The sequence below is a fragment of the Monodon monoceros genome, unplaced genomic scaffold (assembly GCF_005190385.1).
Source record: "Monodon monoceros isolate NGI ecotype Baffin Bay Population unplaced genomic scaffold, NGI_Narwhal_1 Super_Scaffold_21, whole genome shotgun sequence".
Lineage (NCBI taxonomy): Eukaryota > Metazoa > Chordata > Mammalia > Artiodactyla > Monodontidae > Monodon > Monodon monoceros.
Window position 1 is genome coordinate 672727 of NW_021703778.1, and position 12265 is coordinate 684991.

The following is a 12265-nucleotide window of genomic DNA, read 5'->3' on the forward strand; positions in this document are numbered from 1 at the left end:
AGATTAAACGAGGTTATAAAACTCGTAATAGGCAGCATCTGAACTCAACAATCCAGCTCCAGACCCCACGCCCCTAACTGCTACATCCTACAGCCTCTCAGTGGAAGCAGAGCTGGGCTAACTCGTTCAGCTGCTTAAGCAAGGCCAGTGCCACTTAGCCTGTCTGTATAAGCAGATGGCAGTCTGTCCTCACATGCAGAGCTGGAAAAGTCTACTTCGCCTACCTGGAACAGGGGCAGAGGATGTGGGTGCCGCTCAATGCCTGACGGAAAGAGGTGGGGCGGGGTGTCCCCATCACGGATGGGCTGGGACCAACCATTCCATTCTTTGCTCCACAGCTTTAAGTGGCTGGACCGTGTGGGTAAGGGCAAGGCTAGTGAAGTCCACCTCTCCAATAACCTGGATGAAACCAATTAATGTTTGAAACAAATATGAAATTTAATTTTAGACAGAGCCAGTTCAAATATATCACTTGGTGTCATTAAAAAAAACAAGTTTTTCCACCATTGGAAACAGTGAAGTAGATACCAAGTGCAAGAGCCATCTTCAAGAGAGTACACACATAATTTGAAGATACTTTATTAAGCTCAAAGGTTTTCCATGACTTTTATTTATAAACTCTTGCTAGTCAAAAAGAAAATAAATAATAAAACTCTGTATTTTCAGGAAACTTTTAACAACATAATTTCGTTTTACATGTTTGTCAATTTTAAATTATTACAATTTAGATACATTCAATCATTACACAATGCCAGGAAGGTCAGCCTTAAAGATATCGATAATGTCTATATTGGTAAGTAAAATAATGGTAAAAAAAAGATTCCAGTATGTTAATAATGGGAGTATAGAATTATCTTCTTGATCTTGGATTTTAAATACATGGACTTAAAAAACCCAATATTCCTGTTCTCTCAAATAGTGGCTGACACTGTCTCAGAAGCAAGCTGCCTAAAGAACTAGTCTGTCCTTGCTAGAGAGGGAGCCGAGGCCGCATAAAGCACAGAATCAAGGGCCCTTTGCAACATTAATCAGAGCCCACGGAGTTGGCCCTGCCGCATTAAATTTTAACTGAATCTCTTTCTAAGCATCAAGGTGGCCGTGTAAACGTCACTTGCAAGACCACGTATGTATATTACCTGATAAAAGATTTTTCAAATTGCTGAAGTACCTCTTTCCATTATTTAAAAAAATACTGCCCAGCTCTCGTGTAAAAAGGGAGAAAGGCTGGACAAATATAGTTCTATAACACCTCCACCACCACCACCAAAAAGGACTCCGTTTCTACCACGTTACACTATCTCTACCTCCGCAGGAAAGAATTGAGGCAATTGTCTGTAAATGAAAAAAAGCAAACCAGGTACTATTTCTGAACAAAGAATTTGGACTGCCTAAATTATAATTCATTTCCTAGGAAGTCCTGATTTTTCGGAAATTTCAGTCAATGTTCAAAGAGAATATTCTACCCAAACCACCTAAGGAAGATTTGTACTTTCTTAGACCAGCCACACAACTATAAAGTATGGCTTCAATATTAGATCTGGCAACCCACCAACCCCTTTTTAAACTAAATTGCTTGCTATTTAGTTAATTAACTTAGACCTTGCTGTTTGGATTATGCTGTCAAGTAACAATGTCTGGTTATCTAACTATTTAGCTGTGAGTGTGTATCAAGGTATGAAATTTGACACGTCTGAAGGAAACTCAGTGAGTGATGCTATCAAATGTGCACACAGAACACACTTGTGGATCTGCATATGAATAAAGGCCAAATATTTACATGGAATGTTGACCCTGACTTATAAAACTACTATCTTAAATTATGATGTCTTTACATACTATTTATTTAATGAATAGCCTCATTTGATAATTAAAAAAATATGCCTTTCAAATATTTCATAAATATATAAAATTTCACTACACTCTTTTTCTTTAAACGGGACATCTAAACTCTCTTTACAAATCAACAAAAAATATCGTTTTTTCTGCTTGAAAGTCACAGATGCAATGATTTCTGATTGACAGGGTCTTACGGCATGCAAGAATGGGAGGACATGTTCTCTTACACAACTATGGACATTTCTGGTATTTTGAGCTATATAATTTACTCACTGAAGATGAGTAGCATCCAAGAAAAATGAGAGATCCCATCTAAATATTTACAACAAAAGAGTCTTTCTTAAACTTCTTTAAAAATGGCAAGACTAGGATGGTATCTGCCCAGTGTTAACTATTTTGATGACGAAGAAATAACATTACATGAAAAGTTTTCTAAAACATATCTTATAGTGCAATTTAAATATATTGTGATCAATTGCACACATTTGAAAAATGATCACATTTTCTTTAACTGTAGCAGTAACAAGTAAAACCTACTTTTAGAATAGGAATCATTCTTATAATTTATTGGGAAAACCCAAAGCCAGATAACTGGCTCCAGAATTTCTGGTGAGTCCAGAAATGTTGTCTGAGGATTTACAAATAAAAATGTCCTTTGTAATCTTACTTGCCCCAGGATATCACCATTCTTAAGCCATAAAGAAAGGTTTTTAGTTTCATAAATAGTAATTTTTAAAAGCCCATCTTCCCTTATTAAACATTTGTTGAGTCACTGATATATGCACTCATAAGGCCTTCTCAAACTGTAACTGTGAATATGTTGTGTCTATGTAAGAAAAAGTTTGCACTTGCAGAACAGTAAGAGGACTCGGCCTTACTGCCAGCCCAGGCGCCTCTATGATGATGTCTGGCTCCTGAAGACTGTGAACTGAACGTATTCAGCGGCTGACATGCAAACTCCAAGGCAGTGATGACGTCGGAGACCAGCTGAAGCACTGAACTCCCGTGTACATTCTCCAGCTGTGTCTCTCTAAAAAGTTCAACCCCATTTTGGAGATAGAGCTACACGGTCAAGACAACCAGAATACGGTACTGTGCAGATTTTGACTTTGGACCTTAAACTCAAACACTGTGCTTGAAATAAGGCTGTAAAAAGATACAAACAAAACCAACACATCAATTTTAACCAAGATTGCACATCTTAACAGTGATATAGATTAAAAAACCCTACCACCAAAATGGTAACTGATTTAATCATGCACTCTACAGAAAAGATAATTATGGAAATTTCCCTTAGTTACGAATGCAACCAGCTCACTGGAACCCAGTGGGTATCTGTCTCCAGTTTGTCAAAAGTTGTTTTAAGCTCACTGAAGGCCATGGTGAGATCATCATTTACTATAGTTTTGTCAAAAAGATGACCATATTGACTTTCCATTATCTGGGCAGATTTAATCATTTCTTTAAAGTCTTCCTCCTACAAAAAGAAGTATTTTAAAAAACTGGTTAACCAGGCAATTTTACCACGTCACGTCAATGCAAATATTGCACAACTGGTTTATCTAATGTTGCTCTGTGTTCACTATTTCACCTCAGCCACAAAAGAAAATTATCCTCTTTAACTATAAGTTCTTCAGAAGCCATAATTTCTAATACCCTCTCTCTCTATTTGCTTGTAACTAAACTGCCCTGACAAGAGTCAAAACTCCTGCCTTACCTAAATTTCAGGATAATTAGTCACTCGCTTATCATTACAGGGATATTTCAGTATTAAAGGAGAATTGTTTACCCTTAGGCTTTGCCTGCCTTGTTCACATTTATTCATAGCAAGGAATGTATAACAAACTACTTTTTCAGAGTTGGATACATTTATGAAAGGACACTTATATTATGTCCTTCTACGTCTCAGTAGAAGTAGGAAGTGGGTCAGGGGCCCTTCATACTCACATTTTTGAAACCAGTAAGAATTTTAGTTGATTATAAAACAAGACTATATACATAAACGTGAGTTAAATCTTATGTTATCATTTATTATCTTCATTGAGAAATCTTCACATAGTACAATACTATAATAAATAGTACAATAACTCTTTATACTGTGACTTCTTGGAGTCTTTTCAGAGTCTACATTTCAATGTCATAGAAGATTTTCACAACAGAAATTTTAATTTTAGTGTTAATCCAGAGCCCTGAGTAATTAACCTCATATAACAGTACCTGTTCAGTATGGTTGTGTATTGTCAGTACTTTAGAAAAAAGATATTTTTAAAATACTGGGAATCAAAAACATTATCTGTACTTGGTACCCACAATTAATAGTTTACAAATTAATACAGACTAAAGTTAAAGATGAGTTAATTAAGAGAGGGAGGGGAAAAAACCTTCTGCCATTAAATTTCTCTGCTTTTTATTTTTAAGCCTAAAGTAGACTACATCGTCTTATGGTTAAAAACAAAAAACAATGAAAGGCCCTGCCAGAGTCATTCTAGTCATTAACAAACCACAGCTGCCGTTTCTAATAACAGTCAAAGGGAATACAAATACAGATTGAATAATACAAGTCTGCTTGTCCTACACCCAAAATGATGCTTTTTCTTTCACTATGCTAAATATGATGTTGATACAAACAGACAAGGCAAATTATTAAATTTTCATCTAGACTATTAATGAGTAATAGTACCTGACTTTGGTATTTTTCCCTTTAAAAATAAGGCTAGTTAAAAACTCAGTGGTCTAACTTTTTACATGTGCCTTCAAAAATTTTATAAGTGTACATAATAGCATACAAAATAGCTCAGAGTCAGTGTAATATGAAGGTCATTCACAGAAGCCGAGAAAGCAGTTACAGTGCAATCACTGAATGCGAGCGCCTAAATACAGCTCTGTCTCGCATGGGTGTTTGGATCTCCTTCATCTACTGCAGTCTCCCTAATGCAGAGTCACTACTGCACATGATTTTAAGTCCTGCTTGTGTATTTTCAGTAAAGCATCCTCATACTCACCGTAAAGGGCTTTGCAGCACCTTGCTCATCTCTGCTTGAAATAATCTTTGCATTTTTTCTTGTCTCCCTCAAACGCTCTATTGACGGAGGCTTTATAAATATCACATAGGGCTTAAATTCTAGTGTCCTTAAGTGCTTCACTGTCTGCAATGAAGAAAATAAGTTTTCTTACATTTCTTCATAATGTCATGAGTTTTATAACAAAACTGAATTTCCTTTCTAAGGAGAAAATTCCTTAAAATTATTTCCTAATTAAGGTTAGCAGGTCTTTCAATACATTGTTGTTCAATCAGTTGTTGACAATTAAATGTAACAGACACCTCTCAAAAGATGGAGAATGTAACTTGTCTTTAAAAATGCTTTGAAATATGCCATAATTAATACTGAAGAGAAGCAGCTAAAAATATCAGAAAACTAGTTTTTAGATCTAATACCCAAAAGATGCTATGAGTTAACTTTCTTTACATGAAAGTCTTCCAACCATCCTGTTTACGTCTCTTCCTGATCTCAGGTTGAGGTCTCCCTCCTCTTTCATTCTGCCCTTCAGAGCCCCCTACAAAGGGCAAGCCCCCTGCTTTTCACAAAGCTCGCAGCACTGCCTCTGGGTAACGAGGAGAATGCTGTGGGCTGCGTCTCTGCTGGGGGGGTCTGTGGTGAGACAGGGAAGTGCACTGCTTCACCCACTGGCACTCAGTCCACATGACATGAGTTCCCAGGGTGCCAGGCGAGCTCTACCTGGCGACTTGTTCCTGGTACAGCTCCTGTGAGATGCCCGCGGCTCTCGCCGGGCAGTTTACACTTCTAGAATATTTACAGAACCAAAATCAACGAAAGAGGACTGAGAACCAAAATGTCCATTGTCAAAAATGATGAACACTTATAACAATGCATACATGAAATACATTATACATATAATGCAACATATTTTTAAATACAAAATACATAGAAGAAATATCTAAGAGACATTACACTTGGCAAACACTGAATCCAAATAAGAGTTACAAACACAAATGTCGAGGCTTCCCCGACCCCTGTTTCCTAATAACAACATGGGCTTCTTTTCAGCAGAAACTTCTCAACTGACATTTAAATGCTTTTGTCACCTTAGGAAAGCCACCTATATGCCAAAAGTGAGTAGATTTCAGATTTACCCCATACTGAAATGCTCAAATGTGGTAGATTACATGGGCTTGAAGGGTGTTGAATAGGTCACTGTTCACTTACATGAGGCTGAACGTCCAACAAACAAACTTTGTTTTTAGCTAGGACAGACCGAACTGAGTCTATACTTGTGCCGTAATAGTTGTTTTTATATTCACCATATTCAATAAACCTGTAGAAATTAGAATCATTTGTGAATTATATATGGCAGACATAATTCATATATAAAAGATGTTTTTGCTGAACATGTAATTTTTTAAACTGCTTTTAATAAAATAACTAGGTCCAAGTACTCCAGAACGTCAATTTTAAAAAAATCTTCTATTTCATTTTTTCAAATCAGTAACACTTGCTTGTATTACACTTAAGCAGAAAAAAAGTACTTTAGTCCAGCAGGACTCTAATGTTTTCCATCACCTCTTTTTCAGAACTAATGCAATGCAATAAAACAGTGAATAAGCCAAACAATAAAAACTACTGAAATTTCACTGCACACGAAAGAACAACCAAGCTCAGCTTTAGAACTCGAGGAGGACTGGCTGGTGGCTAACGCGAGCAGGACAGCTGAGAACGTGCTATAAAAACTCAATCGCTGTGCCAAACACGGAAAAAGCATTTCGATGTTTCAATAAAGTCCCACAATCCCACATTAGAGCACACATTGCTCCCTGATACCCTAAAATATCCATGCTTCAGCAAATGGAAAACCAGGGGCTGGGAGACTTAGCGCTTGCTAGAGGATATGGTACAAGCAAGATGATTAACATTATTTTGAAGAGCCAATGAGAGGGAGGGAGGTATGTGGAAAAGACTGGAACTAGGGATCTATTACACAGTTACTAGTTACTAAAATAAAGTTCTATCTAAATTCTACGTTAAGATTCAATTACAGGGGTAGGACGATCTCACAATAATACACTAGCAAAATAATCCCGACACATTCAATTTACCAGATACACAACAGCTCTAGGTTATTAAAAGATTACAGGCAAAGATGGGTAATAACCACTAACTGAATTATCTTTTTATCAGTTTCAAATATTATAAAAATGAAAATTCATTTCAAACGGAAGGGAACCCTCAGTTGTCTACAACTAGACATATGGGTACATGTTTAAAAACAATAGTTCTACAAAGATTCTAAAAGAAGTCCACATACTTGTTATTTTGTACATCGGTCTCAAACAAGTGCTTGGAAATGAAGACATATTCAACACCATCACTCTCCTGGCTTCTTCTTGGTCTGGTGGTGTCTGTGATTTAATTAAAAAGAGTTCAGAAAAGTCTGCACCAGCCACCCTAAGTAAAATACTAAAAAAGAAATTATCATATATTTGATTAAAGGACTTTTCTTAAATAAGATTTTAAAACTTAAAAAGCAAATTAGCTAATAAAATATAGGAATCCCATTAATTCAGTTTTTCCACTGATATTAAAGTTATATTGACTTGAAGATGGATTCAAAATTAAGTTGCATTATGTTTATGCTATTAATTATTCTGAAGGGGCTTTAATATGTTAATTAAACAAAAATGGTATTTCAACCCTTGAGGAAAAACTGCTTTCTTTGGCAAATAATATACTTATTATTGTCATATTGATTCTTTGTTCATTGTAAGCAAGTCTACTGCCCACTACGTTGAAAGGTAAAAACTCTTAAAATTATTTTACTATTTTCTGCACAGGGCACATGGTGTATGCTATCAAAGCTTAATTTCCCAAGCAAAGTCAAAGACTTCTATGTGCTATTCATTTCTCCTTTGAAAAATCATAAACATCTTCTTGAAATACAAGTGAACTTCTAAACTTTCAGCAATTCTGCCTAATTATTTGCTACTGAATTATAATGGAGCAGAAAATAACTCTAAAAACGAAAACAAAACCCTAAGGAACTGCAGGCTGATATGGCACGTGAAAAACTGACTACAGTCCATCCTTCCTGCTGATTACAACTAAAACCTCTGGACCCAAAACATCTATTTTTGTTTTGAGCACTTTGAAAATAAAAAAAGCAGGTAGACTGTGGAAGAGAGTCAACCGCCCTGGGGAAGGGTTTAACTTTTATTTGCTTTTAGCTTTGCCCTAGGGGTGGGCTCGTTCACAGAGCAGCATGGAGGAATGTGTGTCTAAATTCCAACAGAAGGCCTGACTTCCTGGGGAAAAGGACCAGAAAAAATAACGCCCCTGTGAGCTGAAGAGTGTGCAAGGAACCCAGGAAGGGACAGAGCTAGAGAAGGAAATACTCTAATTCCGTGCACAAACCAGCACTGGCCTAAGAATAACCCCTAAGCCGTACACATGCAGCACAGACTCAAACCCGCATAACGAACTTGTAAGAAGTGAATTAAGATTAGAATACACAAGTCTCAGCCTAATCCGTGAGTAGTGGAAGTCCAGAACACACCCAAACCAATGGAGAGAAGGCTTAGAGAACGGAGCTGAGATCTGCACTATGCACACATGTTGCAAACTAATCCCTGAACTACACATAACAGGGCAGACCCAAACCAACACAGCAGAAGTTTAGAGAATTGAAGTGAGATTTAAACCATAACTTACAGAAAATGACGTAAAACTTACAGTCTAAACATAAACTAGTCGGTTATAGCTAAAATAAAACATCACCTTTCTCCAGAATATTATAACAGGACCTGGGGTCAATAGAACGTTGCATTCGTAATATCGGGATGCAGTGTTCCATTATTCAACAGAAAAGAACCGAGAAAGGGAGGAGCTTCAAGATGGCGGAAGAGTAAGACGCGGAGATCACCTTCCTCCCCACAGATACACCAGAAATACATCTACACGGGGAACAACTCCTACAGAACACCTACTGAACGCTGGCAGAAGACCTCAGACCTCCCAAAAGGCAAGAAACTCCCCACATACCTGGGTAGGGCAAAAGAAAAAAGAATAAACAGAGACAAAAGAATAGGTACGGGACCCGCACCAGTGGGAGGGAGCCGTGAAGGAGGAAAGGTTTCCACACACTAGAAGCCCCTTCACGGGCGGACACTGCGGGTGGCGGAGGGGGGAGCTTCGGGGACACGGAGGAGAGCACAGCCACAGGGGTGCGGAGGGCAAAGCGGAGAGATTCCCGCACAGAGGATCAGGGCCGACCAGCACTCACCAGCCCGAGAGGCTTGTCTGCTCACCTGCCGGGGCGGGCGGGGCTGTGAGCTCAGGCTCGGGCTTCGGTCGGAGCACCGGGAGAGGACTGGGGTTGGCGGCGTGAACACAGCCTGAGGGGGTTAGTGTGCCACGGCTAGCCGGGAGGGAGTCCGGGAAAAGTGTGGAGCTGCCGAAGAGGCAAGAGACTTTTTCTTCCCTCTTTGTTTCCCGGTGCTCGAGGAGAGGGGATTCACAGCGCTGCTTAAAGGAGCTCCAGGGACCGGCGCGAGCCCCAGAGACGGGCGTGAGACGCTAAGGCTGCTGCTGCCACTACCAACAAGCCTGTGTGCGAGCACAGGTCACTCTCCACATCTCCCTTCCAGGGAGCCTGTGCAGCCCGCCACTGCCAGGGTCCCGGGATCCAGGGACAACTTCCCCAGGAGAACACACAGCACGCCTCAGGCTGGTGCAACGTCACACTGGCCTCTGACGACGCAGGCTCGCCCCGCACTCCGCGCCCCTCCCTCCCCCCGGCCTGAGTGAGCCAGAGCCCCCAAATCAGATGCTCCTTTAACCCCCGTCCTGTCTGAGTGAAAAACAGACACCCTCTGGCGACCTACACGTAGAGGCGGGGCCAGATCCAAAGCTGAGCCCCGGGAGCTGTGCGAACAAAGAAGAGAAAGGGAAATCTCTCCCAGCAGCCTCAGGAGCAGCAGATTAAAGCTCCACAATCAACTTGATGTACCTGCATCTGTGGAATACCCGAATACACAACGGATCATCCCAAATTGAGGAGGTGGACTTTGAGAGCAACAATATATATATATTTTTCCCTTTTTCTCTTTTTGTGAGTGTGTATGTGTATGCTTCTGTGTGAGATTTTGCCTGTGTAGCTTCGCTTTTACCATTTGTCCTAGGGTTATGTCTGTCCATTTTTTTTTAATTTAAGAAATTTTTTTTTCTTAATAATTATTTTTTATTTTAATAACTTTATTTTATTTGTTTTACTTTATTATTTTTTATCTTCTTTCTTTCGTTTTTTTCTCCCTTTTATCCTGAGCCGTGTGGAGGACAGGCTCTTGGTGCTCCAGCCAGGCGTCACGGCTGTGCCACTGAGGTGGGAGAGCCAACTTCAGAACACTGGTCCACAAGAGACCTCCCAGCTCCACATAATATCAAACGGCGAAAATCTCCCAGAGATCTCCATCTCAACACCAGCACCCAGCTTCACTCAACGACCAGCAAGCTACAGTGCTGGACATCCTATGCCAAACAAGTAGCAAGACAGGAACACAACCCCACCCATTAGCAGAGAGGCTGCCTAAAGTCATAGTAAGTCCACAGACACCCCAAAACACACCACCAGACGTGGACCTGCCCACCAGAAAGACAAGATCCAGCCTTATCCACCAGAACACAGGCACTAGTCCCCCCCACCAGGAAGCCTACACAACCCACTGAACCAACCTAAGCCACTAGGGAAAGACATCAAAAACAACGGGAACTACGAACCTGCAACTTGCGAAAAGAAGACCCCAAACACAGTAAGTTAAGCAAAATGAGAAGACAGAGAAATACACAGCAGATGAAGGAGCAAGGCAAAAACCCACCAGCCCTAACAAATGAAGAGGAAATAGGCAGTCTACCTGAAAAAGAATTCAGAATAATGATAGTAAAGATGATCCAAAAACTTGGAAATAGGATGGAGAAAATGCAAGAAACATTTAACAAGGAACTAGAAGAACTAAACAGCAAACAAACAAAGATGAACAACACAATAAATGAAATTAAAAATTCCTAGAAGGGATCAACAGCAGAATAACTGAGGCAGAAGAACAGATAAGTGACCTGGAAGGTAAAATAGTGGAAACAACTACTGCAGAGCAGAATAAAAAAAAAAGAATGAAAAGATTTGAGGACATTCTCAGAGACCTCTGGGACAACATTAAACGCACCAACATTCAAATTATAGGGCTCCCAGAAGAAGAAGAGAAAAAGAAAGGGACTGAGAAAATATTTGAAGAGATTATAGCTGAAAACTTCCCTAATATGGGAAAGGAAATAGTTAATCAAGTCCAGGAAGCATAGAGAGTCCCATACAGGATAAATCCAAGGAGAAACATGCCAAGACACACATTAAGCAAACTATCAAAAATTAAATACAAAGAACAAATATTAAAAGCAGCAAGGGAAAAACAACAAGTAACACATAAGGGAATCCCCATAAGGTTAACAGCTGATCTTTCAGCAGAAACTCTGCAAGCCAGAAGGGAGTGGCAGGACATACTGAAAGTGATGAAAGAGAAAAACCTAAAACCAAGATTACTCTACCCAGCAAGGATCTCATTCATATTCGACAGAGAAATTAAAATCTTTACAGACAAGCAAAAGCTAAGAGAATTCAGCACAACCAAACGAGCTTTACAACAAATGCTAAAGGAACTTCTCTAGGCAGGAAACACAAGAGAAGAAAAGGACCTACAATAATAAACCCAAAACAATTGAGAAAATGGGAAGAGGAACATACATATCGATAATTACCTTAAATGTAAATGGATTAAATGCTCCAACCAAAAGACACAGACTGGATGAATGGATACAAAAACAAGACCCATACATATGCTGTCTACAAGAGACCCACTTCAGACCTAGGGACACATACAGACTGAAAGTGAGGGGATGGAAAAAGATACTCCATGCAAATAGAAATCAAAAGAACGCTGGAGTAGCAATTATCATATCAGACAAAATAGACTTGAAAGCAAAGACTATTACAAGAGACAAAGAAGGACACTATGTAATGATCAAGGGATCAATCCAAGAAGATATAACAATTGTAAATATTTATGACCCAACATAGGAGCACCTCAATACACAAGGCAAATACTAACAGCCAAAAAAGGGGAAATCAACAGTCACACAATCATAGTATGAGACTTTTAACACACCACTTTCACCAATGGACAGATCATCCAAAATGAAAATAAATAAGGAAACACAGCTTTAAATGATACATTAAACAAGATGGGCTTAACTGATATTTAAAGGACATTCCATCCAAAACCAACAGAATACACCTTCTTCTCAAGTGCTCATGGAACATTCTCCAGGATAGATCACATCTTGGGTCACAAATCAAGCCTGGTGAATTTAAG

The 12265-nt window shown here is 39.3% G+C and overlaps 1 protein-coding gene across 2 annotated transcripts in view; it reads right to left on the reverse strand.

Annotated features, from left to right (window-relative positions):
- Positions 1-459: 459 nt before the first annotated feature.
- Positions 460-12265, reverse strand: part of MPP7 (membrane palmitoylated protein 7) — a 255602-nt gene continuing 243796 nt past the window's right edge. The window contains exons 13-16 of one of the 2 annotated variants that reach the window (XM_029238888.1): positions 7159-7252; positions 6063-6171; positions 4839-4982; positions 460-3313 (exon numbers count right to left, since the gene is read on the reverse strand). In XM_029238888.1, coding sequence (XP_029094721.1) covers positions 3134-3313; positions 4839-4982; positions 6063-6171; positions 7159-7252 — 527 coding nt within the window. In that variant the 3' untranslated portion in view covers positions 460-3133. The remainder of the gene's footprint in view (positions 3314-4838; positions 4983-6062; positions 6172-7158; positions 7253-12265) is intronic. The other variant, XM_029238887.1, reaches the window with a different exon arrangement.